At 50.7% G+C, this 27454-nt stretch overlaps 1 protein-coding gene across 1 annotated transcript; it reads left to right on the top strand.

Moving 5' to 3' along the window:
• On the top strand, window positions 1-27115 carry GALNT6 (polypeptide N-acetylgalactosaminyltransferase 6; the record flags this gene model as incomplete). The annotated part of the gene is made up of 10 exons (XM_080706686.1): window positions 1-491; window positions 2063-2235; window positions 13861-14010; window positions 15270-15504; window positions 21074-21191; window positions 22719-22919; window positions 23441-23572; window positions 24364-24465; window positions 26381-26533; window positions 27002-27115. 10 exons carry the CDS (start codon window positions 1-3, stop codon window positions 27113-27115), a joined length of 1869 nt encoding a protein of 622 aa, XP_080562812.1.
• Between the last annotated feature and the right edge of the window lie 339 nt (window positions 27116-27454).

Here is a 27454-nt window from a genome sequence, read left to right on the forward strand (position 1 = left end):
ATGAAGCTCCTCCGGAGACGGCGCCTGGCCCTGCGCCTGGCCATGGTGGGCAGCGCCTTCATGCTCTTCCTCTTCATCCAGCAAAGGGACTTGAGCAGCAGGGAACAGGCCCTGGAGAAGCCGTGGCTGGAGTCCCTGGTGAACCAGAAGGATCACCTCCTGGGCCTCGTGGTGGGGGCCGTGAACAACCTTAGAGACTCCAAGCCCAAGTTTCAGATTAGGGCCCCGGAGCCCCAGCAGACCCTGGTCTCCACGAACCAGTCCTGCCTCCCTGGGTTCTACACCCCAGCAGAGCTGAAGCCCTTCTGGGAGCGGCCACCACAGGACCCCAACGCCCCTGGGGCAGATGGGAAAGCATTTCACAAGAGCAAGTGGACGCCCCAGGAGACCCGGGAAAAGGAAGAGGGCTACAAGAAGCACTGCTTCAATGCCTTTGCTAGTGACCGGATCTCCCTGCAGAGGGCCCTGGGGCCGGACACCCGCCCTCCTGAGTAAGTAGCCCTGAGCCTTGGGAAGAGGCCAGGGCTTTATCACAGGTTTGGCCAGGCTAAGGATAGCCATGGCCACAGGCCATGTGCCAGGATCAGAGTTGAAGGGGATTTGGGAATGCAGGCAAGGATTTCCTGTATGCCTTCTTTTATCTCTCTGACCTGTTGCCCTGATCCCAGGGACTGTAGCTCAGGAATATTATGGTCAGGCCAGAGGCCACAGAGACCTGTAAGCATGAAACACAATTTTTTTTTTTTTTTTTAATGTGGGGATGGAACCCAGGGGCATTTGACCTCCGAGCCACACCCCCAGCCCTATTTTTTATTCTTTATTTTGAAACAGGGTCTCACTAAGTTGCGGAGGGCCTAAGTAGCTGAGGCTGTCCGTCAATCATGATCTTCAGGTCTCAGCCTCCCGAATACTGGGATTACAAGCGTGCACCACCACGCCCAGCTTTCAAACACAATTATGAAGGTGCCGGGACAGGGAAAAAGCAGCTCAGGGCTTGGGCCAGGATCTGGCATGGGGATGCCCGGAGGGGCTGGCACTAGGCTGTGGTTTCAGCAGCCTCGCCCTATGCAGAGGCCTGCCCCAGAGATTCTGGGACTCTAACGCTAAGCTGTTGGGAGCCCCAGAGATAGGGAATATCCCCACACTACCTGGTTTCCTCCAGTGAAGGCCACAGGGCCATGGAGTCATTCCAGCCTTTACTTGAAGCTGTTTACATTCTCAGCCAGAAGAAGAAGTGGGGGTCTCTCTGGAGGCCCTGTGAGCAATCTCTCTAGCCAACAGAGAGCGGGATAGAAAGGATGTGAAGCCAGGGGGGTGGCGCACACTTGTAATCCCAGTACTTGTGAGGCCGAGACGGGAGGATCGCAGGTTCAAGAAACTTAGTAAGATCCTGTTTCCAAATAAAAAAATAAAATAGGGCTAGGGTGTAGCTCAGAGATAGAATGTCCCTGGGTTCAACCCCCAGTACCATAAATAACCTAAATTAATGAATAGATGGGCTTGCAGCCACAGGATTCCATGAACCGCAGGGTTCCCACCCCAGACACAGTGTCTAGGTGGCATCATGGCCAAGTGCCACAGCATGGTTGTTGGGGAGATGAGCATAGAGGAAGGGCTCGGGACACTCTGTGACCGTAGAGTCCGATTACAGGGAGTTAGTGAGGAAATGGATTAGAGAGGAACTCTAACTCCTAAAGGGAAGAGCCTTTTCCTCACATCGAATGCATTCACTATGGAATTGCACTCTTCTCAGATGTCAATTTTGCCCTTTATTACCTACCCCTCTGGGACCCCTGGGTGGGATCACATTTTCTGCGATACACATACTACAGAGGAAGAGACTGCCCTGGGAACTCCCAGCCTGAGAGCAGAGGACGGAGGGTGGGGCCTGGGCCTCGCACGGGGTGGTGGGGGTTGGAGTTGGTGACCTGTGCAGAAGCTCAGAGGGTGGTGGGGAGTCTAGGACAGGGAGCAGCTGTTCCCAGCCACAGCGGGGCTTGGGATGGTGATTCGTAGGAACAGAGAGACCTGGAGAGCTGATCCCATCCATTTGTACTTCCAGGTGTGTTGAGCAGAAGTTCCGGCGCTGCCCCCCACTACCCTCCACTAGTGTCATTGTTGTGTTCCACAACGAGGCCTGGTCCACGCTGCTGCGGACGGTGCATAGCATCCTGCATACCAGCCCTGCCATCTTGCTGCAGGAGATCATACTGGTGGATGATGCCAGCACTGACGGTGAGGCCAAGGGCCCAAGGAGGCCGTGGGCCCCCGGGGAGCTCTGGAAGAAGTGCGGGTGTTCTCGAGGGCTCAGACCTGTTGTCTGACATGACACTCGTCATAAAAGCCAGGAGCAGGGAGAAGGCAGGTGAGGGCAGGGGCAGGTAGGCCACATTCACACTGCACCCAAAGAGCCCAGGAGCTTCGCAGCTTAGGCTTCCAAGATTTCCTGAGAGTGGCTAAGCCCAACCCTAATTCAGAAATGCTGGGCAAGAGCCAGGCATGGTGGCACATGCCTGTAATCCCAGTCCTTCGGAGGCTTGTGGATCCTTTGGGATCACAAGTTTGAGGCCAGCCTCAGCAACTTAGTGAGGAGCAGTTTAGCGAGACCCTTTTTCAGAATAAAAATGTCTTATGCTGGGCAAGGTGGCACATGTTTGTAATCCCAGCATTCAGGAGGCTAAAACCGGAGGATTGCAGTTCTCTGACAGCCTCAGCTCCTTAGTGAGGCCCTTCACAATTCAGTGAGACCCTGTTTCAAAATAAAGAGTAAAAACTAGGGCTGAGCTGGGGGTGTAGCTTGAAAGTAGAATGTCCCTGGGTTCCATCCCCAGTACCGAAAAAAAAAAAAAAAAAAAACTCTTAAGCCAGGTGTGGTGGTGCAGGCCTGTAATCCCAGTACTTGGGTTCAAGGTCAGCCTCAGCAACTTAGTGAGGTCCTCTTTCAAAATAAAAAATAAGGCCAGGCGTGGTGGCACACGCTTGTAAACCCAGCATATGGGAGGCAGAGATGGAGGATCGTGGTTCGTGGACAGCTTCAGCTATTGCTTAGGCCCTTCACAACTCAGTAAGACCCTGTTTCAAACTGCAAAAGCACTAAAAAATAGGGCTGGGGGTGTAGCTCAGAGGTAGAATGCCCCTGGGTTCCATCCCAGAACTTCAATAAATAAATTAAATAAATAAATAAGTAAATAAAATAAAAATAAAAAGACCTAGGGGTATAGCTTGGAGGTAGAACACCCCTAGGTTCAATTTCTAGTAACAACAACAACAACAAAAAGCAAAAAAGAAATGCTCTGTGGAGTCAAAACAGAGAGTAGGGCCCCGTCATCCCTGTTTCTTGCCTGATAGACCACTCTTATATACTTGAAGACTCAACCTCAGAAACTCGTGTGTGTGTGTGTGTGTGTGTGTGTGTGTGTGTGTGTGTGTACTATTGGGGGTTAAACCCATGGGCATTCAACCTCCAAGCTGTACCCCAGCCCTACCTATTTTATTTTTATTTTGAAACAGAGTCTCACTAGGTTGATGAAAGTCTCACTACTTGCTGATGCTGTCCTTGAACCTTGTAACCCTGAGCAAGTGCTTAGTCTCTCTGGACTTCTAAAAGTAAAGACAATTGACCTCTTCGTGCAGGAGGCAGGGGATCTGAGATGGACGGTAAATGAGTATTTCACGTACCACAGAGTAAGAGCTCCAGCACCATTTTGTCCGTTGCATGGAAACTGTGTATCATGGGAATATGTAGCCAGGAGTTCTTTCTGCCTGGCACGGCTGGGGTTGGTCTACAGTGGAGTCCAGACTGGAAGCTGGACCTTAAAGAATCAGTGTGTAGGGCTGGGGAATGTAGCTCTGTGGTGGAGTGCTTGCCTAGCAGGCATGAGGTTCTGGGTTTGATCCCCAGCACTGCAAAGAAAAAAAAAAAAAAAAGGAATGGGTGTCTAGGGAGAGAAGAGAAGGGTGGCTTCCTAGAAGAGAGAATGGCATAAGCCATGTGTTTGTTGAGGAGATCTGGTACAGCTAAAGCTTAGGTTTGTGGCAGGAAATAAGACCAAAAAGATGCAGAATAGACGTTCATACCAGACTGAGTGTATTGTTTAGAAAGAGATCAGCAGTGATTGAAGGTCCCTTGTTTCGGGAGGATGGCATCTTTGGAGATGAGTTGGAAGAGAAGCAGACAACCCAGAGGCCAGAGCAAGTTCCGAGAGCTACCTGGGGGTGGGATGACGGGGTGGGAACTAGGAAGGGGGATGTGGCACTGACGCACAGACAGAACGGGACTCCAGGAGCCAGCCCCCAACCCCCGCAGTGGCATCTGGGGCTCTCCCAGGCTGGCCTCCTGTGCCCAGTCTCCCATGTGGAGGGCGGGCACCGACTCCACTTGTGGGTGGATGTTCCGGGCCACTCCAGCAGAGCCGCCGTCTCTCCTCACCTTCCTCAGCCTCCCCTGGCCCCTGGCTCGGGGCGAGGGACCGGGAAGGAGGGGCTGAGTGAGCGCCACACCACTGGGCCCATTCTTTAGGGAGTTCACCTCTCCCTAAAAGACAGACAGTTGGCAGCATTGATAAAGAAAGGAAAGTATCGGAGATGTGGTGGAGGCCCCGGGGTGAGGACCATATAGATTAGGCTTCTGGAAGGGGAGAAGCTAGGAGTTTGGCAGAGGTGGGAAAGGCCTGGAAGTGGTATCCAGGGATCCCAGGGGCAAAATGGGGTGTGGGGGGTGGAGTAGAAGCCAGTGTATCACTGCCTTCTTCGCGAATGGGGCTCTTTCCCGACCCTGCTGCGTGGCCCTCGGGAGCTTCTTCCCCTGAACCACAAGCAGCAGGAATTCACACACAACTCTGTGGGTCCATAAGGTACAAGTGCCCGGTTGAGAAACTCCTCTGACCAGGCTAGACAGGTGACATCATGCCGGGCTGGCACGGACAGTATGGAAAGGGCGGAGCATCCGCTGCCTCACAGGGCGGGGTTTGCAGTAGCCCCGCCTCCCCAGGGTGCCCGCAGCCACCAGATTCGTGTTCCTGTTCCCTCGGGCTGTGTCCATCTTGTTGCTCTGGGCTCTCTCTTAAGGCCAATTTCAGCGACCCTAAATCACCTGCCTGGGAAATCTAACCCGGTCCTTATTTTTCTGGATATTGTTCTGTTTTGTGAATTTGCTAAAAAGTTATCCCCCTCCCCCTAAAATAGGGCACCATTGCTCACAGCAATATGCAGCACCCACATTATGCAACAACCATACTGGAATGTGTCTCGGGGGTAGAGTGCTGGCCTAGAGATGTGAAGCCCTGGGTTTGATGCCCAGTGTCACCAAAAAAAGTGAAGGAAGGAAGGAAGGGAAGAACCCAGGCATGGTGGCACATATGTGTAAGCCCAGTACTTGGGAGGCTAAGACAGGAGGATCACAGGTTCAAGGCTAGCTCAGCAATTAATAAGACCCTGCTTCAAAATAAAAAATAAGATGGAAGCTGGGCATGGTGGCGCACGCTTGTAATCCCAGCATTCGGGAGGCTGAGACCTGGAGGATCGCGATTCGCGGACAGCCTCAGCTACTTAGTGAGGCCCTCTGCAACTCAGTGAGACCCAGTTTCAAAATAAAGAATGAAAAATAGGGCAGGGGGTGTAGCTCGCAGGTCAAATGCCCCTGGGTTCCATCCCCAGGCCCGCAAAAAATAAATAAAATAAAAAATAAGATGGGCATGGTACTGTAATCCCAGTACTTGGGAGGCCAAGACAGGAGGATCGCAGGTTCACAGCCAGTTTCAGCTGTTTAGCAAGGCCTTAGTGAAGCCCTGTTTCAAAATAAAGGGAAGAAGTAGGGCTGGGGGTATAGCTCAGAGGCAGAATGCCTCTGGGTTCAATCCCCATTACCACATAAAATAAAATAAAATAAAATAGGGGTAGGGGTGTAGCTCAGAGGTAAAACATCTCTGGGTTCAATCTTCAGTACCACAAAAAATAAAATGAAAATGACTGGTGATGTAGCTTAGTGGTGGAACACCCCTGGGTCCAGTCCCCAAATGTGCTGGGCTGGAGCTCTGTGGTAGAGCACTCCTAGGTTCAATCTCCAGTACCACAAATAAAATAACCCCACCTGAGGGCTTCCAACCCGTGAAGATAATGTAAGCACTATTCAGTAAAGTCAGAAAAGGAAAAAAAAAAAAAACCCTTAAATCCACGATCAGAAATCTCTGCGGTGCACAACGGGATAAAATTTCCTACACGTTTGACCATTCGATCAGATTAAATGGCTCTTATTACACACACACAAACAAGGGCTGTGTCTGTGCTGAAATACGAAGTCCCGGCTCTCCGCCTCCTAGCCGAGGTCCGGCAGCAGCAACCCTTTGACCGTGAGCGTATGGGCATTTGCTACTGGCAGGGAGGAGACCCAGTGCCAGGCTGGGGGACTTTCTCCCCTGCCTCCAAGACGGAACCAGACACAGACTTCACTCCTGAGTCTGGCTCAGCAGGCAGGTTCTCTCTTGGTTTGATACACACTGCCGGCTGCATACTGACTTCCAAGCCCATTAGCCTACTGTACCCCAAACAGGGCCCTTCATGTGCAAAGTCCTGCCCTGCCCCTGGGGAGGCCGAGGAGGAGGTCCCTAGCCTCCCTCCCGTGGGGATTTGTTGGTTGTGTGGGGAATCTGACACATACTTAGGACCCAGAAAGAGTGGAGAAATAAACCGGCTCCATAGTACACATGCCTCCTGGAGAGACTAGGAGTTAGGGTGGGGGGCAGCCCGGGACAGGAGGTGCCCGTGAAGCCCGGAGGAGCCTTTGGATTAGCCACTTCCATGTCTTCTCGGTGGGCAGAACCGAAGTGAGTAGCTTTCCTTCCCGAGCTCCTAACACCTATCAGTAGTATAAGAAGGAAGTGTTTAAAGGCTCTAGCTAGTTGAATCGCAGCTTCCAGAGTCTATTTCAGTAGGTAAAGTTGCTTTATTACCTCTCAGATCTCTCCGTATGAACCCTACAGGCTAGGTTTACTGAGAACGTTTCCACCTCAGTATTCTGTTTCTCCCCATAAAGAGTTTTCCGTGCCCGTTCCCGTCCCCGTAAGCAATGCCCGTGCAGGGCACAGCCCGTGCCAAGGCCACTAGTTTGGCATGATGACAAGAGAAAAAAGAGAAAAAAGCCAGTGAGGCGGGAAGCAGGTGGGCTAGGAAGCAGAGGGAACCCCGGTAAAGGGAGTTTAGAGGGGTGAGTGCGGGCTGGGGTGCAGCCCAGCGGGAGAGCGCTGCCCAGTGAGTGTGAGGCCCCACGCTCAATCCCCAGCACTGAAAAAAAGTAGATTTAAATTAAAAAGAAGCCGGGCGTGGTGGCACACGCTTGTAATCCCCTCATTCGGGAGGCTGAGACCGGAGGATCCCGGTTCGCGGACAGCCTCAGCTACTTAGTGAGGCCCTCCGCAAACTCAGTGAGACCCTGTTTCAAAATAAAGAATAAAAAATTGGGCAGGGGGTGTAGCTTGGCAGTCAGATGCCTCTGGGACCCATCCCCAGACCTGCAAAAAATAAAATAAAATAAAATAAAATAAAATAAAAAAAGAGATGAAAGCTGGGTGTGGTAGCATTTGCCTATAATCCTAATACTTCGGAGGCCGAGGCAAGAGGACCGCAAATTAGAGGCCAGCCTGGGCAATTTAGGGAAATCCTATCTACAAATAACTTTATTTAAAAAAAGGTTGGAGGCCGGGCATGGTGGTGCACACTTGTAATTCCCGCGCTTGGGAGGCGAAGACAGGAGGAGCATGCAGGTTCAAAGCCAGCCACGGTGGCTTAAGAGACCGTTTCCAAATTTTTTTTAAAAAGTGTAAAAATAGGTCTGGGAGTGTAGCCCGGAGGTAGAAGGGCTTCCAGGAACCCTAGTACCACAAAAAAAAAAAAAAAAGGTTGGGATATAGCTCAGTGGTAGAATGTCCCTGGTAACACACACATGCACATACAGAGGTGGGGGGCTGGACGTAAGCACAAGACCTCCGTAAGTGATGGCTTTTTCATGTGTGTGGAGTAACATATATAACACAACTCACCATCTTAGTCACTTTTAATTGCACAGCTCATTAGCACTAGATATATTCATGTTGTACAACCATCATCACTGTCCAGCTCCAGAATGGTTTCATCTCCAAATACTGAAACCCTGTACCTGAAGCCGGGCGTGGTGGCGCACGCTTGTAATCCCCGCGCTTGGGAGGCGGAGACAGGAGGATCGAATGGGTTCGAAGCCAGCATCAGCTGGTTTAAGAGACCCTGCTTCCAAATAAAATATAAAATAGGTCTGGGAGCGTAGCCCAGAGGTAGAAGGCCTCTGGGTTCCATCCCCAGTACCACCAAAAAAGAAAAGAAAAGAAAAGAAAGGAAAAGAAAAGAAAAGGAAAGAAAAGAAACCCTGTACCTGTTAAACCACAAGTCCCCATCCTCCCGGCCCCCTGCCCGGCAACCACACTCTACTCTCCACTGATATGAATTTGGTTACCCTCGTACCTCACGGGGCGGCCTCGCGCGGTATTTGTCCTTTTGTGACTGTCTTCCTTTATGTAGTTTATCTTCGGGGCTCATGCATGTTGGAGCATCTGTCAGAATATTCTTCCTTTTTGAGGTGGTATAATTCATCATATATGTGTATAGCACATTTTCTTATCCACAGATCTGTTGGTAGACACTAGTGTTGCTTATGCCTTTTGTTTTGTTTTGTTTTGTTTTTTTGCGGGTCTGGGGATGGAACCCAGGGGCATTCGACATCCGAGCTACACCCCCTGCACTATTTTTTTTTCTTTATTTTGAAACCGGGTCTCACTGAGTTGCAGAGGGCCTCACTAGGTGGCTGAGGCTGTCCACGAACCGTGATCCTCCAGGTCTCAGCCTCCCAAATGCTGGGATTACAAGCGTGCGCCACCACGCCCGGCTGCTTATGCCTTTTGGCTGTGGTGAATAGTACTACCACTCAGAACATGATGTAAACCTGAATGTAAAGATACCTGTTTCAAGCTGGGCGTGGTAGCGCACGCTTGTAATCCCCATGCTTGGGAGGCTGAAACAGGAGGATCGTGCAGGTTCGAAACCAGCCTCCGCTGGTTTAAGAGACCCTGTCTCCAAATAAAATATAAAATAGGTCTGGGAGTGTAGCCTAGAGGTAGAAGGCCTCTGGGTTACATCCCTAGTACCACCACCACACACACACACAAAAAAAAAAAACCCTGTTTCAGTCCCTTCTTTTAATTTGAATTCTTTGGGATATGCCCAGAAGTAGAATTGCTGGACCATATGATAATCCTGTGTTGCTTTTCTGTTCTAAGGAACCTACAGTGTTTGGATGTTTGTTTGTTTGTTTGTTTGTTTGTTTGTTTAGTACTGGGGATGGAACCCAGGGGCATTCGCATTCTGAGCTACACTTGGCCTTTTGTGTGTGTGTGTGTGTGTGTGTGTGTGTGTGTGTGTGTGTGTGTGTGTGGTGCTGGGGATGGAGATGGAGATGGAGATGAGGGGTATTCTACTTCTGACCTCCAGCCATATTTTATTATTATTTTTTTTTTGAAATAGGGTCTCACTAGTTACAGAGGTCCTCACTAAGTTGCTGAAGCTGGCCTCCACCCTGCAATCCTCCTGTCTCAGCCTCCCAAGTACTGGGATTACATGCATGCACCACCATACTCAAACTTTTAAACTTTTTTTTTTTTTTTTTTTGGTGGTACTGGGGGTGGAACCCAGAGGTTTCTACCTCTGGGCTATACTCCCAGACCTATTTTATGTTTTATTTGGAAACAGGGTCTCACTAAGTTGCTGAGAGCCCCATTAAGTAGCTGAGTCTGGCTTCGAACCTGCGCAATCCTCCTGTCTCAGCCTCCCAAGCACAGGGATTACAAGCATGCGCCACCACGCCCAGCTAGCCTTTTAAACTTTGAAACAGGGTCTTGATAAGTTGCTGAGGGTCTTGCTAAATTGCTGAGGCTGGCCTCAAACCTGCAATCCTCCTATTTTAGCCTCCCAAGTACTAGGATTGTAGGTGTATATCACCATGCCCAGCTGGGTCTCTTTTTAAGGGTACCTTTAAGTCACTCTTACTGAAATGATCTGATTTGTAGTTTGTAGGTGATTTCTCTGCTGCGCACTGTGGCTGATGTGTCAGGAATAGACTGGAGAGCATGATATAGAGTTGAGGCCCAGAGACATTATTGCCAGGATGAAGGTGGGATGCAGAGAGAACTAGCCGCCCTTGTGGATGGGCTGATTGGAGACAGTGAGAAAAGGGGAGAATCCAGCATGACTCTAAGTTAGAGCGGTCGGAGGGACGCGGTGCCCTGCACGGATGCGGGGGAGACTGGGCGAGCAGGTGGGGTAGACGCAGGAATTGTGTCTGGGCGTATGTTAGGTTTGCAGTTCTGTTTGACGTCCAAGAAAGAAAGACCTGGAAGCCATCGGCATTAGCTGGGCTGAGCGAGGAGTGCGTGTTGGTTCAAGTCAGAGTGAAGCCGGGTCAGCGTGGTGGGTTACTGAACACAAATTAAGACCGTCATCTGAGGGACGTGAGAGAGAGAGTACAGACGGCCTGCTGTCCCCATGCTCACCTGGCAGACTCGGTGCTGGGTCATAGGTCCAGTGGGGCGGGGCAGGAGGAGGACTCTCAGGAACGCCTTTTTTTTTTTTTTTTTGCAGGTCTTGAGATGAAACCCGGGGCATTCGGCCTCCGAGCTATACCCCCGCCTTATTTTTTATTCTTTATTTTGAAACAGGGTCTCACTAAGTTGCAGAGGGCCTCACTAAGTAGCTGAGGCTGTCCGCGAACCTCTATCCTCCAGTCTCAGCCTCCTGAATGCTGGGATTACAAGTGTGTGCCACCACGCCCGGCTCAGGGATGTATTTTTGGTTTTGTTTTCTGGTTTTTTTTTTTTTTGTTTTTTTTTTAGGGGGGGTGGTACTGGGTGTGGAACCCAGGGGCTTTCTACCTCCAGGCTATAATCCCAGACCTATTTTATATTTTATTTGGAAACAGGGTTTCACTAAGTTGCTGAGAGCCTCACTAAGTAGCTGAGGCTGGCTTCGAACCCGTGCGATCCTCCTGTCTCAGCCTCCCAAGCGCGGGGGTTACAAGCGTGCACCACCACGCCCGGCTATCAGGGATGTACTTCTAAGGAGCTGTCTTACTCCCCTAGAAGGGCAAGAGGCCTGGGCTGGCGGCCTTTCTGTGGAGATTCCTGGCCCAGTGAGGCTGGGAGGAAGGCGTGGGAGGAGATCTTTGTAGAGCTCAGCCCCTCCCCGCTGAGAGCCATAGCCCAGCGCTTCTCAGTCTATTACCACAAAACCCACTTCCTGTGATGTTGTGTCCCTGAGTTATCTGCACCACCGTGAAGGCAGTTCTGGGGGGAATGTCAGCCACTCTGAGGTGAAGCGCCTCTTGGGGGCCTCTCTCCTTCCTGCCATAGCCAGCAGGTGGCACTGTGCTTGGCTTACGAGTCTACAAGTTCCTTGCGGGCAAGGCAGGCCCCAGACCAGGCCTCCTGCGGGTACAGGATGGTGACCAGCACTTGGGGAGTATGTTGGCAGATGTTTACTAAGTCAACATCTTAGCAAACAGCTGGGCTGAAGCTGCCACAGAAGCTGACATTGGAGGCTCCACACCTGAGGGAAGAGGCCTTGTTCCTGGAGGAAGTTAAGATCCAGCCACTTCTTGGGTGACGGTGGAAGAGGTCCTCTCACAAGTTGGCATCATCTCAGGAACATCCATCTATGCAGAACTGAGGATGACAAAGAGAAGAGTTGAAGTTCCAAATTATAGTTTCCTTCCCCCGGGGCTGCCTTCCTGGATAGTGACCAAAAGAGGATCTTGACCACGTCCCTTCTCTCCCTCTCCTCCACGTCGAGAAAGCCTCTGGTGCTGCGGGAGGCGCAGAGACCACCTTGAACCTGTGCATGTTAAGCCCTGTCTGGGAGGCCTTGCTGCTCCCGCAGGGGGAGGGGAGAGGTTCTCAGACAGGCTGGAGGCCCCAGTGCCCTTTGCACTTGCTATGACCCTGGGCTCATCACTGAGTCTTAGTTTTCCATCTGTTAACTCTGGGGGCAACAGTCCTTGCTCCAAAGAGTTGTTTCCCTCAGAGAGACAACTAGGGAAGGAAGTCACAGGAGAGTGCCTAGTTCAACGATTGGCACACAGGAGCTCCTGGAGCCTTTGGGGATGGTGTGGGTGTGTGCACACGTGCATGTGTGATCAGCGGCACCCACTAAATTGACTTCAGGACCCACAGTTTGTAAAAACAGTGTTCAGAGCAGGGCCTACACAATTGGCTGATCCCACAGTTCAAAAGGGAAGGACACACACATTTGTCACAGACATCCTCCACCTCTGAAACTACAAGCAGCTCCATTCGACACGGTCAAGAATACAAAAGTGGATCCAGGTGTGGTGGCGCACATTTGTAATCCCAGTACTTGGAGGTTGAGACAGGAGGATTGCAGGTTCATGGCCAGCCTCAGCTACTTAGTAAGGGCCTCCACAACTTAGTGAGACCCTGTTTCCAAATAAGAAATAAAATTTCTGGACATGCTGGCACACGCTTGTAATCCCAGTACTTAGGAGGCCGAGACAGGAGGATCACAGGTTCACAGCCAGCCTCATCTACTTACTGAGGCCCTCTGCAACTTAGACCCTGTTTCAAAGTAAAGAATTTTAAAAAATGGGACTAAGCTGGGCATGGTGGCGCACACTTGTAATTCCCAAGCTTGGGAGGCTGAGACAGGAGGATTGCACAAGTTGGAAGCCAGCCTCAGCTACTTAGTGAGGCTCTCAGCAACTTAGTGAGACCCTGTTTCCAAATAAAGTATAAAAATAGGTCTGGGAGTGTAGCCGGGAGGTAGAAGGAAGGCCTCTGGGTTCCATCCTGAGTACCACCAAAAACAAACAAACAAACAAACAAACAAAAAAAAAACAGTGGGGCTAGGGATGTAGCTCAGTGGTAGAATGCCCCTGGGTTTAATCCCCAGACCACAAATAAGAAATAAAATCAAGCTGAAGGTGTAGCTCAGAGGTAGAATGCCTTGGGTTCAATCCCCATTAACACACACACACACACACACACACACACACACACACACACACAATAGTGGTACAGATACCCTATTTCAAAAAATAAAGAATAAAAAATAGGGCTGGGGATGTTGCTTGGAAGTGGAATGCCCCGGGGTTCCATCCCCAGTACCAAAAAAATAAAAATTAAAAAAAGAATTCCATATGCAAGCCAGGCGTGATGGTGCACTCCTGTAATCCCAGCAACTCAGGAGGCTGAAGTAGGAGCATTGCAAGTTCAAGGCCAGCCTGGGCAATGTAGAGAGAACCCAGCTCAAAGTAAAAAGGCTGTAGCTCGGTGATAAAGCGCTGGTCTAGCACGTGCGAGGCCCTGGGTTCAATCCCCAGCACCACCAAAACGAGGGAGAATTATAATGAGACTTCTTGCTGCTGAACCTGCAGGCAAGAAACCAATATATGTTTGCTCTGCCAGTCAAACTTTTGAAAAGCCTGAGACAGGGCATCATAAACACTGGGAAATGACTGTGCTCAGCAGGGTGAGAGGGAAGGAGGCTGGATCCCGGCTCTGAAAGAAGTTTCTGGGGGAGCAGAGAAACTGCAAGCGGCACCTGAGAGCCTGTGTCACAGCCCTGGGGGCTGAGGTGCCTCGGCAGGCACAGGCTCCCGCAGCACAGCACCCGGCCATGGGACTTCCTCGCTTCCTCTTTCCTGCCCCCCAGGGCGGCGCAGCGCAGTGTGTGTGTGTGTGGGGGGGGGGTGGCCTAGGAGCACCAGGGCTCGGTGCCCGCGGGGGATTAGGTTTGCCACACCGTGGCGACCCATGGCCTTGCCCCTTGCAGATCACTTAAAGGAGAAGCTGGAGCAGTACGTGCGGCAGCTGCAGATCGTGAGGGTGGTGCGGCAGGCGGAGCGCAAGGGGCTGATCACCGCTCGGCTGCTGGGGGCCAGCGTGGCGCAGGCGGAGGTGCTCACGTTCCTGGACGCTCACTGTGAGTAGGGGGCGCCTGCCTGGGACCCGAGGTCTGTGTCACCTGGGTCTCCCCGCCGCCGGGCAGAAGGAAGAGCGGGGCCACTCTGTTCTGTTGTTCCCGGAGTGAAGGAGGCTTGGGAGCCTCTCCCACTTCTGCCCCTTCCCACCCTAATCCCAGGGATGTTTTATCAAGAGGCACAAATTGCCCCACAACAATTGGTCACCCCAAAAATCACTGGGGGTGTACTCTGAAGCCCCAACGCTCATCCCCCCCCCCAGCCCCTACCTTGTTCTGAGCTCTGCCTCTCAGAGAGACCTCCTGTTACCACTTGGGAACTGGTTTGTTTGGGGCTTTTCTATGGGGCCCCAAAGCCCCCACTCTTAACCAAAACCAAAACTCCTCTCTGCTGTTGTCAAGTAAAACATTGTTCCCTACGAGTAATGGTGTAAATTGGGGAGCGCTCGGGACTTGGAGTCAGAAATGCTGGGCCCTTTCTGCCTGTGCAGTTTCCTCATCTGTACAGTGGGATAAGGACACCTCACAGAGCTAGCACTCAGAAGGCTCCATGAAGTCACATATGTAGAAAAACCTCATATGTATATGTAGTTGAAAAACCTCAGGGCCGGGCGTGGTGGTGCACGCTTGTAATCCCAGCGCTTGGGAGGCTGAGACAGGAGGATTGCACAGGTTCGAAGCCAGCCTCTGCTGCTTAGTGAGGCTCTCAGTAGCTTAGTGAGACCCTGTTTCCAAATAAAGTATAAAATAGGTCTGGGAGTATAGCCCAGAGGTAGAAAGCCCCTGGGTTCCACCCCAGTACCATCCGGGGGGGGGGGAATATATATATATATATAATATTATATATCAAGAGGTAGAAAAATGGATGAGATTCTTCTTCAGTTGGAGCAAATACCTTGGAAAAGGGAACACCCCTTTATGGAATCCATACTTGGGAGCAGTGCTGCTTCCTTGGATACGCCTGGAAACCTTAAAGAAGGTTAAAGAGCCCGTCTAGGACCTCGCCTGTTCTTTGGATCACTTAAGTTGACTGTGTTACTCTCCACCCCACACCCCCAGAACTCCATTCTCCCTTCCAAAGCCTCCCCACATTTTGGGGGATGGGGTAGGAGGGTTTGGGGAGATACCCTCTCTGCTCCCTACAGCTGTGGACCTCCTGGTGTTTCTCTGCCCATAACCAGGAAGTGGGTGGAAGGCCCTCTGATCCTCCTGGGTTCCGCGGGGGCAGGCCCCTGACTGCCATCTGTGGTCTGGGGCTGCAGGTGAGTGCTTCCATGGCTGGCTGGAGCCCCTCTTGGCTCGAATTGCTGAAGACAAGACAGCAGTGGTGAGTCCAGACATTGTCACCATCGACCTTAACACTTTCGAGTTCTCCAAGCCGGTCCAGAGAAGCAGAGTCCGTAGCCGGGGCAACTTTGACTGGAGCCTGACCTTCGGCTGGGAGACTGTACCTGCCCATGAGAAGCAGAGGCGGAAGGACGAGACCTACCCCATCAAGTAAGGACCGTGGCCCTCCCAGTTCCAGGAACCTGGGCCATCCTATCAAGCACTTGACACATTTCACCTAATCCGTACTCTGTATGAGGTAGGTGCTGTGATCAGCCTGTTTTACAGGTGAGAACACTGAGGATTACAGTGATAAACATTGAAGCTGGGAAGAGTGGTGGTGTACTCCTGTAATCCCATACTTGGGAGGCTTAGACGGGAAGATCATAGGTTTGAGGTCAACCTCAGCAACTTAGTGAGGGCTGGAGTGTAGCTCAGAGGTAGAATGCCCTGGTTCAATCCCCAGTACAACAAACAAACAAACAAACAAACAAACAAACAAAAAACATATACAGCTACCCAGTGGTGGGAAGGCTATCCTTTCCTATCTGACCCACAGCTGTCCATGGCCCTGCACTGTCTACCTACCACTGACTCTGCCAGGCACCGCACTGAGGGCTCTCCGTACACTATCTCATTCATTCCTTTCTACACCCAGGTCACAAATGGTGCCAGCAGGGCTGAGAGATGGCGGGTGGAGGCCATAGTTGAATACCTATTGTAATAAGTAGGGGTGGCATGTACTCCCAGGTCAGATCTGTGGGAAGACTGACAACACAGTAAAAGAAACTAGGTAAGTTTTTTGCAGTTTCAGTCTTGGTGCAGTTGCCCCGACCTTTTTCAGTAAAGGGACAGATAGTAAAGAGCTTCTTCGGCTTTGCCAGCCACACATAGTCTGTTACATGTTCTTTGTTTTAAATTATTATTTACAATCCTTTAAAAATGTAAAAACCATAGTGAGGCCCTCTGCAACTTAGTGAAACCCTGTTTCAAAATAAAGAATAAAAAATAGGGCCAGGCATGTAGCTCAGAGGTAGAATGTCCCGGGTTCCATCCCCAGTACCACCAAAAAAAAAAAAAAAAAAAACCCAACTGGGCTTTCCTACTCTTACACCCAACCCACCCTGCCCTCCTGCTGATTACCCATGGTGTCTTTAGAGGCTACATGTCATTTGTTTATTTATTTATTTATGTATTTATTTGGTACCAGGGATTGCAACTAGGGGCATTCTACCTCTAAGTGACACTTGTAGCCCTTTTTTTTTTTTTTTGTACTAGGGATTCGACCTAGGGGCAAATCTAACCTCTGAACTACATCCCAGCCCTATATTTTGTGTATATTGTACTGGGGATTGAAGTTAGGGGTGTTCTTCATCCAAGTTGCATCCCCCAGCCCTATTATTATTGTTTTTAGTTGTTTGTTGTTGGTAGTGGTAGTGGTGTTTTGTTTGTGGGTTGTTGTTTTTTCCCAGAACTGGAGATGGAACCCAGGGGCATTCTACCTCTACGCCACACCCCTAGTCCTATATTTTTATTCCTTATTTTGAAACAGTGTCTCACTAAGTTGTGGAGAGCCTCACTAAGTAGCTGAGGTTGTCTGCAAACCAGGATCTTCCTATCCTGGCCTCCCAAGTACTAGGATTACAAGCATGTGCCACCACACCCAGCTTTGTTTTTAGTTTTGAAATAGGGTCCCCCTAAGTTACTGAAAGCCTTGCTCAGTTGCTGAGGCTGGCCACAAACCTGTCATCTACCTGTTTCAACCTCACAACTAATGGGATTACAGGTATGTGCCACCACACCTAGCTCATTTTTTAATTTTGAAATGGGCTTTTAGGGTCTTGCTAAGTTGCTGAGGGCCTCACTAAATTGCTGAGGCTAGACTCAAATGCATGATCCTCCTGTTTCACCCTCCCAAGTACTGGAATTACAGGCGTGTACCACCACCATCCCAAGCTACCCCCAGCCCTTTTTAATTATTATTTATTTATTTACGCTACTGGGGATAGAACCCAGGGGTGTTCTACCTCTGAGCTATGTCCTCAGGGATATTCTACTTTGAGCAACACCCCTAGCCCTTGTTTTATTTATTTATTTATTTTTCCTAGCCCTTGTTTTAAATTAATTAATTTATTTATTTATTTTGTGGTATTAGGGATGGAACCCAGGGGCATTCTACCTCCAAGCTACACCCCCAGCCCTACTTTTTTTTTTTTTTTTATTCTTTCTTTTGAAACTGGGTCTCACTGAGTTGCATAGGGCCTCACTAAGTAGCTGAGGCTGGCTGAGAACCGTGATTCTCCCGTCTCAGCCTCCTGAATGCTAGGATTACAAACGTGCACCACCACGCCCAACTCCTTTTTATTTTTTATTTAAATGGTCTCACTAAGTTGCTGAGGCCAGCCTCGAATCTACAATCTTCCTGTTTCAGCCTCCCAAGTACTGGGATTATAGGCAGGCGTCACTACACACAGCTCTATTTTATTTCTTATTTGGAGATGGTTTCACTGAGTTGTTGAGAGTCTTACTGTGTTTCTGAGGCCAGCTTCGAACCTGCAATCCTCCCGTCTCGGCCTCTCAAATGCTGGGATTGATTACTAGCATGCACCACACACCCTGCTCTCAATTTTTATTTTGAAACAGGGTCTCATTAAGTTTCTGAGCATCTTGCTAAATCACTGAGGCAGCCTTGAACCTTTGATCCTCCTGTCTTAGCTCCCAAGTACTGGGATTACAGGTGTATATGACGACACCTGATGCCACGAGTCTATTTTAACCATTGTGTCAGACAAACCGAGTGCTAGAGTGACTTTTATATCCTGTGGCTTTGGATTATTTATGCTGCTGTTTTCCTATACTGGCCAGGAGATCTAAGGGTCAACTAAATAACACACACACACACACACACACACACACACACACACAACCCTCGGAGCTGGAGGGGAGCAAAGATGGGGGATGCAGTGGCCAGAGATGAAAGGGAAAGATTGAAAGGAAGAGAAGGTTGGCGTTCCTCCCACTTCACATGCCCAGAATCCTAAGAAATGCTGCCCACAGTCTTGGTAGAGGGTTCAAGTGAATGCCACAGGGTCCCCGTGTCTCCACAGGACACCCAAGGGTCCTGTGTTTTCACTAGAAATAGTGAGGGAGAGGAGATGGCTGAAGACTGAGAAGGAAGTGGACCTCCCTAGCAACCCTCAACTTTTTTCAAAGATGCCTTTTTTTTTTTTTTTTTTTTTTTTTTGGTACTGGGGATGGAACCCAGGGACATTCTACCTCTGAGCTACACCTCCAGCCCTATTTTTTTATTCTTTATTTTGATTCAAGGTCTCACTGAGTTGCAGAGGGCCTCACTAAGAAGTAGCTGAGACTGTCCTTGAACTGCTATCCTCCTGTCTCAGCCTCGCAAATGTTGGGATTACAAGCATGCCCGGCTTATAAATGCCTTTTGTTTGATGGGCACAGCAACAAATCCCAGCGCTGGGCTGGGGCCAGGCATATAGTGGCACAGTCAGGGACAGGCTCCGGGCCACCACTCATCACTGACATCCCCAGCTCCAACATGCAAGGACCGTACACATGGAGGACAGAGCCCCATTGTTTAAGGAATGGATTTGCTCCTTGGTCCAAATGCCCCGAGGCAGGCATGGCTGCCCGAGGCACGTCACAGAGTGCCCATCAGGAGGACTGCTGGCAGTGCCCCCACCCTGCAGTCTTAAAGCTAATGGGTGGCTAAGAGGAGAAGTGGGGGACCCCAGGACCCCAGGAAGTAGGTCAAGAACCACAGGGCCTTTACCAGAGGCTACTTGTTGGTTGTGGATGTACAGGGATGTTCCCCATGGAGAACTTATCCTAAGGGCTAGCTTGTCAGTAATGTCTCAGAGAAACCTTTTAAAGATGCGACAGGCTCTGCGGGAAGGCGCCCAAGAGCAGGTTAGCTTCAGCACGCTCATCTGGAGCTCCAGGACTCTCGGAACCTCTCTGGGTGCTACTTGTGCTAGTTTAGGATTCCTGGAAGAAGACAGAACCCTGATAGGAAGCCAGCTGAAATTCCCTCCAAAAAGCGGCTGCAGGAGCCAGCCGCAGGAAGCCGGGTAGCAGAGTGTAACACCAAGGTCAGGCTCCTGTGAAGTCACTTGATAGATGAGTCCAGAGAACATTGGTTGTCCTCCCCCGGCCCTCACTGTGATCAAGGCACCTTGATGGGTTCCGGGTTGCAGAGAAGGTTTCCTTATCTCTCTGCTTGGTTGTACCATATGAAGCCACCCATTGAGGGCAGCAAAGCCCCGTCCAAGTGAGCCTGGCCCAGCCAGGCGCAGGAGCCAAAGCTCTGCACATACTCCCCTTGCCACTTGAGCGCTCTGACCCTTAGCCCTGCTCCTCTTACAGCGACCTTTTCTCTAAAGTCTAGGAGTGAGATGGCTGTCAGTTTGCCTCAACCTGGGTCTGTACCTCCCTGCCTTTGTTGGAAAGCCAGAACACTTTTACGGCCTCCTGAATGCTCCTTATAGTTCAAACATTGAGCTTAATCTCACTTTCCTCCCACCCTGATTCCAAGAGCACCTCTTATCAGTTTCCTCTGTTCAAGGCAACTGGCAGCTTTTCCCTAAAGCTTTTCATGAAACACCAGGGCTGGGCTCCTGCTAACAGTGTGGCTTTGGAGTCTCTGCAGGGTGAAGGACCCTGACACTGACCGGGGTCAGCCCAGCTGGTAATATGCATTCATTTATTCATGGTTTGAATTCTGCCTACTGTGTGTGTGTGTGTGTGTGTGTGTGTGTGTGTGTGTGTGTGGTACCAGGGATGGAACCCAGGGGCATTCTACCTCTGAGTTACACCCTCAGCCCTATTTTTATTATCTATTTTGAAAGAGCGTCTCACTGAACTGCAAAGGGCCTCACTAAGTAGTAGCTGAGGCTGTCTGTGAACCGTGATCCTCCTGTTTCAGCCTCCCAAATGGTGGGATTACAAGCGTGCGCCACCACGCCCGGCTCTGCCTACAACTTCATACAGCTTCTGAAAATAGAGTGTTTATTCTGCTTTAGTTATATCACTGCCAAAAAGTGAGCAGTGAAGCTCCCCCTCTGCTGCACGCCTGCCTTCCCAGGCAGTGGGACTGCCGCTGTCTACTCTGGATGCCCACCATGCAGCACCGGCCCTGGTGGCTGGCGTTTAATAACATCCTTGGTTGAAGGAATGAAGGAGTACATTTTAGGGGAGAGAAATTATAATGATAATTATATCTCTCCTTTTTTTTTTTTTTTTTTTTTGATGGTACTGGAGTTCCTGGAAACCTCTACCTCTGGGCTACACTCCCAGACCTATTTTATATATATATATATATATATATATATATATATATATATATATATTTTTTTTTTTTTTTTTTTTTTTAATTTGGAAATAGGGTCTCTTAAGCCAGCAAGGCTGGCTTCGAACCAGCGCGATCCTGTCTCCTCCTCCCAAGCGTGGGGATTACAAGTGTGCGCCGCCACGCCCGGCTATATCTCTCCTTGACCAGCCCTGGAAGGGGAAGAAGATGTGGTAAAAGCTCAGTGAAGGAGATCAGTCCAGAGGACATTGGTTGGGCACTCACTGCGATTAGCAGAAGAGGGGTCTCATGTCCCGGGCAGAAGGAAAGGAAGGAGCAGTGGGCTAGGAGTCCACAAATAGCTTCCCCCCCAGGCTCCTGCTCCTCCCCCTGCAGAAGATGCACATGCTTCCTCCTCTGTCTCTCCAGGTCCCCGACGTTTGCTGGTGGCCTCTTCTCCATCTCCAAGTCCTACTTTGAGCACATCGGTACCTATGATAATCAGATGGAGATCTGGGGAGGGGAGAACGTGGAAATGTCCTTCCGGGTGAGAGTGAAGAGGGCTTGGGGGGGAGCACAACACCTCAGGGGACAGCTGGAGGAGCTGTCTCAGGCAGGGATGTCACATCAGGAACTGAACTTGAAAGGGTGGCTGTCTCCTGTCTGGCCCCACCCACGCTCCCTCCCCTCCTTGCCCATGGCAGTAGGGCTCTGGCGCTCAGATTGGACCACCTGAAACAAATGCCTGGACAGAACGTCTCAGAAGGAAGGGGTAATAGGGCAATAAGACTGGACATCTGGAGCCAAGGTCTGTGGGCAAAGGGTTAGGGTAAAGATGCAGACAGGTTGGTAACTGGTCATCACCCTGTTTTGGATTTTTCTTTTTTTGTTTTTGTTTTGGTGGTACTGGGGATGGAACCCAGAGGCTTTCTACCTCCGGGTTATACTCCCAGATCTATTTTATACTTTACTTGGAAACAGGGTCTCACTAAGTTGCTGAGAGCCTCACTAAGTAGCTGAGGATGGCTTCGAACCTGTGCGATCCTCCTGTCTCAGCCTCCCAAGTGCTGGGATTACAAGCGTGCGCCACCACACTCGGCTTTTCTTGTTGTTTTTTTAACAATCAGGCTCTCCTTCCCAGGTCAAAGGACACATCCCCCTTAGGGTTTCCCCATCTATGCTTAACAAGCTCTCCATAACTGTAGAGGAAGATGGTACCCAGATTCTGGTGGATGCCAAAACCCTGAGATTCTAAGAATTAGGCAAGCCCAATTTGGGGCAGGAAGAAAGGACTGATTCTCTGACATTTACACAAACTCCCTGTGCCAGGGGGAGAGTAGCACGTGGGCGTGTGTATGAAGCCGCCTCACAGTGGCCTGCGTCAGGCACAGAGGTGACATCCGCTGCTACTATACCATGACTGTGCACTCCTGTTGCTGCCATGATAGAGTGAATAAGGACTACAAAACCAATGTGAATAAATGTAAAACCCAAAGAAGAGACCGGTGGGAGGGATGTTTTAGGCTAGGCCACTGGCAGAGAGAAAGGCCACCAGCATTCACCCTGACTCCCAGGGTTCTGATCCCAGGCTCCTCAGCCAGCCCCTGACCCCCGTTCAGTGTCCCCTCTAGGAAGCTAGTGTGCTAAGGACCCAGCTGACTACCCCAGGCCACCTGGTAGGTGACTGCCCTTGATTTTAACCAGTGCGCTGATGCCTTGATTTGGGGCAACTAGAGTTTCCAGTAACAGCTGAATAAGCCAACAAAACCGCATTTAGGTTAAAAAGCTAAGCAGTCGGCGCTGAGTATAAAGCACAAAGTGAACCAGTTGACTTTTCTCCAAAGTGGGCTACTCTGGTGACCACAGGACTCTGCAGATCCCCATTTCCTTAAACCAGAGTGAACCAACATTACAGGAAGCCTGGGACTGTGTAGTTGTGGTCCAGGAAGACACCCTTCCAGGAAGAAAGAGCAGCATTTACCTGAGTCCTTGTACCTGGGGCCGAACAGAGCTGCTTGGGGGGAGGGTGTCCCCACACCCACCCTGAAGGCCATCCTGTGTTCTGTTGTGGCAGGTGTGGCAGTGTGGGGGGCAGCTGGAAATCATCCCCTGCTCTGTGGTAGGCCACGTGTTCCGTACCAAGAGTCCCCACACCTTCCCCAAAGGCACAAGTGTCATTGCCCGCAACCAAGTGCGCCTGGCTGAGGTCTGGATGGACAACTACAAGAACATCTTCTACAGGAGGAATCTACAGGCAGCAAAGATGGCCCAAGAGGTGAGAGGGAGAGGGAGCGGTGCATTAGGATGAAGAGAAGCACAGAGGCCTAGGTCCTGGTCGGGGCCTAATGGCAAAGACCTACCACATCACTCCCACTCTGTGCCCCCTTCACCCCTCAGAGCCCTGTGAGCTAGAGCCCAGGGAGGACACAGACCCTGAAGGATGGGGAAAGATGTCGTCCCTACCTGGAGAGTCTGGGTATCTCTTAGGAGGGGAGGGAGGAAGAAGAGATTTAGGGGGAAAGAACCTCATACAGGAGGAATGGCTCCGAGAAGCTTAGCATTGGGGACCAGGAGGACTGACTCGAGGGTCACAGATGAGGGACCGGTAGTGTAGTAGGGATCCCCAAGCCAAGGCAGGGAGTCTGGGCTTAGACGTGAGGCAAAGCCAGTCCCCCGTCCCCATCCTGAGCAGGAGAGAAGGTGGCCACGGAGCAGCATGCGGTCTGGGCTGCCTCTACGTAGACAGAAAGGTCAAGACTGTGGCACTGACCCTCAGGGGGCTGGCTTGGTTGGCAGAAATCCTTCGGTGACATTTCTGAACGACTACGGCTAAGAGAACAGCTACGCTGCCACAATTTTTCTTGGTATCTGGAAAATATCTACCCAGAGATGTTTATTCCTGACCTGAATCCCACCTTCTATGGAGCTGTAAGTGTGAGAACCCACCCTCCTACCCTTCATCACCGCACGCCCTGGAGGTCAGGGCCCCCACCAATGGGTCGCAAATGCAAATCGACTTTTACCTCTCACCCTCCTGTATCCACTTAGGGGCTCTGGAGACAGCTAGAAAGCTTACAGCCTATAAGCAGTGTTCTCAAATGTGAATGTGCATCCAGGTGCAGTGGTACACGCTTGTAAGCCCAGCACATGGGAGGCTGAGACTGGGGAATCATAAGTTTGAGGCCAGCCTGGACAACTTAGTGAGACGCTGCCTCAAATTAAAAAAAAAAAAAAAATAGGGCTGGGGATGTAGCTCAGTGGTGGAGCACCTGGGTTCAATCTCTAGTAACACACACACACACACACACACACACACACACACACACACACACACACACTGTGCATCAGAGTTACCATCCTCAGAGTTCCTGATGCAGGAGTGGGGTGGGGGTTGAGAATCTGCATTCCTACGAGTCCCAGGCAATATGGAAGGTTTGGGCATCACACTTTTGAGAACACTGCTCATAAGGAAGCCCATGCACTGAAGGCTTCTTCCAAGGCCCTGACGCCCTAAGCGGTTGCACATCCTGCCCTCCAGGAGTCCCGTCCTGCTTTTCCCAGCCTCTGGGCTCTGCACCCTCTTTGCTCTAACTCCCAGCATCTGGGTTGATGAGCAGGGAGATGCACAGAGGAGAAAGCTTACTCCAGTTGACTCCACCACATGACCAGGAAGCTCGCAGCTGGGCTAGTCTGGTCTGCCCTCTGCTTACCATCTGCAGATCAAGAACCTTGGCATCAGCCAGTGCCTGGATGTGGGTGAGAACAACCGTGGAGGGAAGCCCCTCATCATGTACTCCTGCCACGGCCTCGGAGGCAACCAGGTAGCAGCCCACCTACGCGGGCCCCTCCCCTCCTCAGCCCCGAAGAGTCCTTCCCCAGGCCTGGGCTGGAGGAGATCTAGAAGGAGGAAGGGACTCCCAGTTTGGGGGGATGCATGACACACACAGGCGGGGTCTGAAGTCTGAACTGGGGACAGAGAGAGTGCGCTGGCGTCGGTGCTGGGTGCTAGAGAGGGGCAGAAGAGAACTCTGTTAATCAGAGGAAGCCAGCTCCTGGGTGACATTTACAGGTGTGTTTTTATCTTCAACGCCTCCCCTGCCCAGAAACTATCCCTCTGATCCTACCATGCAGCAGAGACCCCAAGCAACCCTGTACTGACATCTCACAGTTACCTTGTATTCTGGAAATGTAACCCCTGCCCCATAAAGCCCAGCACTTCCCTGAGGAATAGCTAGTAACCTCCCAAACCACCATCTGCCCTGCATTCCTGCACCTGGTAAGTAAAAGGCACTTAAAACTCTGCTGAAGCTGGGCATGGTGGTGCAAACCTGTAATCCCAGGACTTGGGAGACTGAGACAGGGGGATTGCAGATTCGAGGACAGACTTGGCAAGTAGTGAGACTGTCATCAACCCAGCAAGACCCTATTTAAAAAAAACAACGGGGGGCTGGGGGTATAGTTCAGAAGTAGAATGCCCCTGAGTTTAATCCCAGTGCTACAACACACACACACACACACACACACACACACACACACACACCACTTAGCTAAAGCAAGGGGAGGTGTGGCCTGGGGCCCTGAACAGGCTGGCATGTGCAAATGACAATGAAGCCTTTCAAAAGCAATCTCTTGTACCTCTGCCCTGTAAATGATTTCAGTAGGTACACTGATAAACATAGTTACTTGTTAGTTAGTTAGTTAGTTAGTTAGTTTGTTTGTTTTGAGGTACTGGGGGTTGAACCCAGGGGTGTTATACCTCCAAGCTATACCCCCAGCTCCATTTTTTAGTCTTTTTATGTTTGGAAACAGGGTCTCACTGAGTTGGGAAGGGCCTCGCTAAGTAGCTGGGGCTGTCCACGAACTGTGATCCTCCTGTCTCAGCCTCCAGAATGCTGGGATTACAAGCATTTGCTACCACGCCTGGCAGTCTTTTCATTTTTGAAACAGGGTCTCACTGAATTGCGAATGGCCTTGCTAAGTAGCTTAAGGCTGTTCTCGAACTGCAATCCCACCTCCCAGATGCTGGGATTACAAACCTGTGCCACTATGCCTGGCCCGCTTTTTTATTTTGAAACAGGGTCTCACTAAGTTGCTGAGGCTGGCCTCGAACCTGCTATCCCCCTGTCTCAGCCTCCCAAGTAGTGGAATTACAGATGTGCACAACCATGTCAGGCAACATTTATATTTATTTATTTGTTTGTTTATTTATTTACTTATTTTTGTAGTACTAGGGATGGAACCCAGGGGCATTCTAACTGAGCTACATCCCTAGCCTGACTTTATTCTTATATTTTGAAACAGAGTCTCACTAAGTTGTAGAGAACCAAATTAAGTTGCTGAGGCTGGTTGTGAACCTGCGATCCTCCTGTCTCAGCCTCCCAAGTACTTGGATTACAAGTGTACACTACCACACCTGGCAACATTTTTTATTTTAATAATAAGAGGTAGAAGTAGCATATCCAACACATAATTTCACAAATATTGTTCAAATGAGACTACGTTAAATGTTAAATTTTTAAATTCAAGAAAATGTATACCGACTAGTATTCCAGCATAATCCATGTAGGGTAAAGTCATGAAGGTGACACATCAGGCACTGAAGTCGTGTCTTGGCCTCGTCCACTCCCGCTCCTCCCCAGGAGTCCCCGTGTTGGCACTGTAGGGCAGGTGGCTTTGAAAGGTGCCAGGCAGACTGCCCACCTGCTCCTCGGGACCTCCTCTTATCTTGACTTGCAGTACTTTGAATATACAACCCAGAGGGACCTCCGCCACAACATTGCAAAGCAGCTGTGTCTACATGCCAGTGCCAACACGCTGGGCCTTAGGAACTGTCACTTCACAGGAAAACACAGCCAAGTGCCCAAGGACGAGGAGTGGGAGTTGACCCAGGTGAGTCAGTTGCCCTGGAGTTTGGGATCAAGAAGCTGAGGCCCCATCATCCCCTCTCTGTTTTCTGCCTGTTCTGCCTGAGACACCATGGGGTAGATTAGAGCAGAGTGTGGGCTTGGTGAAGGTGGAGTTCTCAGGGCTCCAGTGATGTTTGGTGATGGCTGGCTCTGGCTGATACAAGGACAGGGTCAGAGATGATAAGGTCCTCTGCCAGCTGGCCATGCAGGTGGAGAGTCAGCTCCCGCCTGGCTCTGTGCGCCTGGCACAAAGTGGGCCCGCTCACACGCATTGGCTCAGTTAAGGACTCTTGTTCAGGGACTCTGTCCAGCAGGTAGAGTCCCCACTTCCACACACAGGACAAATAGAGCTCGACAAGTCTGTGATTGGCCCAAGACCCATCACTAGCGAATGCCCCCCCAGTATAGAGGTCTGCAGCCCTGGTTGACCCTCTGCCATGTTGTCTTTTAGGATCAGCTCATCAGGAACTTAGGATCTGGTACTTGCTTGACAGCCCAGGACAATAAGCCAGCCATGGCCCCCTGCAATCCCAGGGACTCCCACCAGCTCTGGCTCTTTGTCTAGGCCCTGCCTTATCCCTGGTGTGAGCTGCAGTTCCCTCAGGAAACAGGATTGCAGATGTCTGGGGAACCTGACCACCAGCTCCTCTGTAGGATGAAAAATGGATTTTGAAACCCATTGGATATCAAGGCAGGATCTTCTCGCTCCTTGCAACAACATTGGGTGTATGTTTACTTTCCTCCACGCTGATGGAAGAGACTATGAGGACACATGATACTTGGTCTAGCTCTTTTCTTCTGTCCTAGAGGCCTCCAAAGCAGAGAAGGTAGCTGGAGGAGGCCCAGGCAGCAATAGCCTGAGCTCCTGTCACACAAGGCACCTGCAGAACCTAGCGAAACAATG

This window comes from Muscardinus avellanarius, assembly GCF_963383645.1.
Source record: "Muscardinus avellanarius genome assembly, chromosome: 11".
NCBI classification, from domain to species: Eukaryota; Metazoa; Chordata; class Mammalia; order Rodentia; family Gliridae; genus Muscardinus; species Muscardinus avellanarius.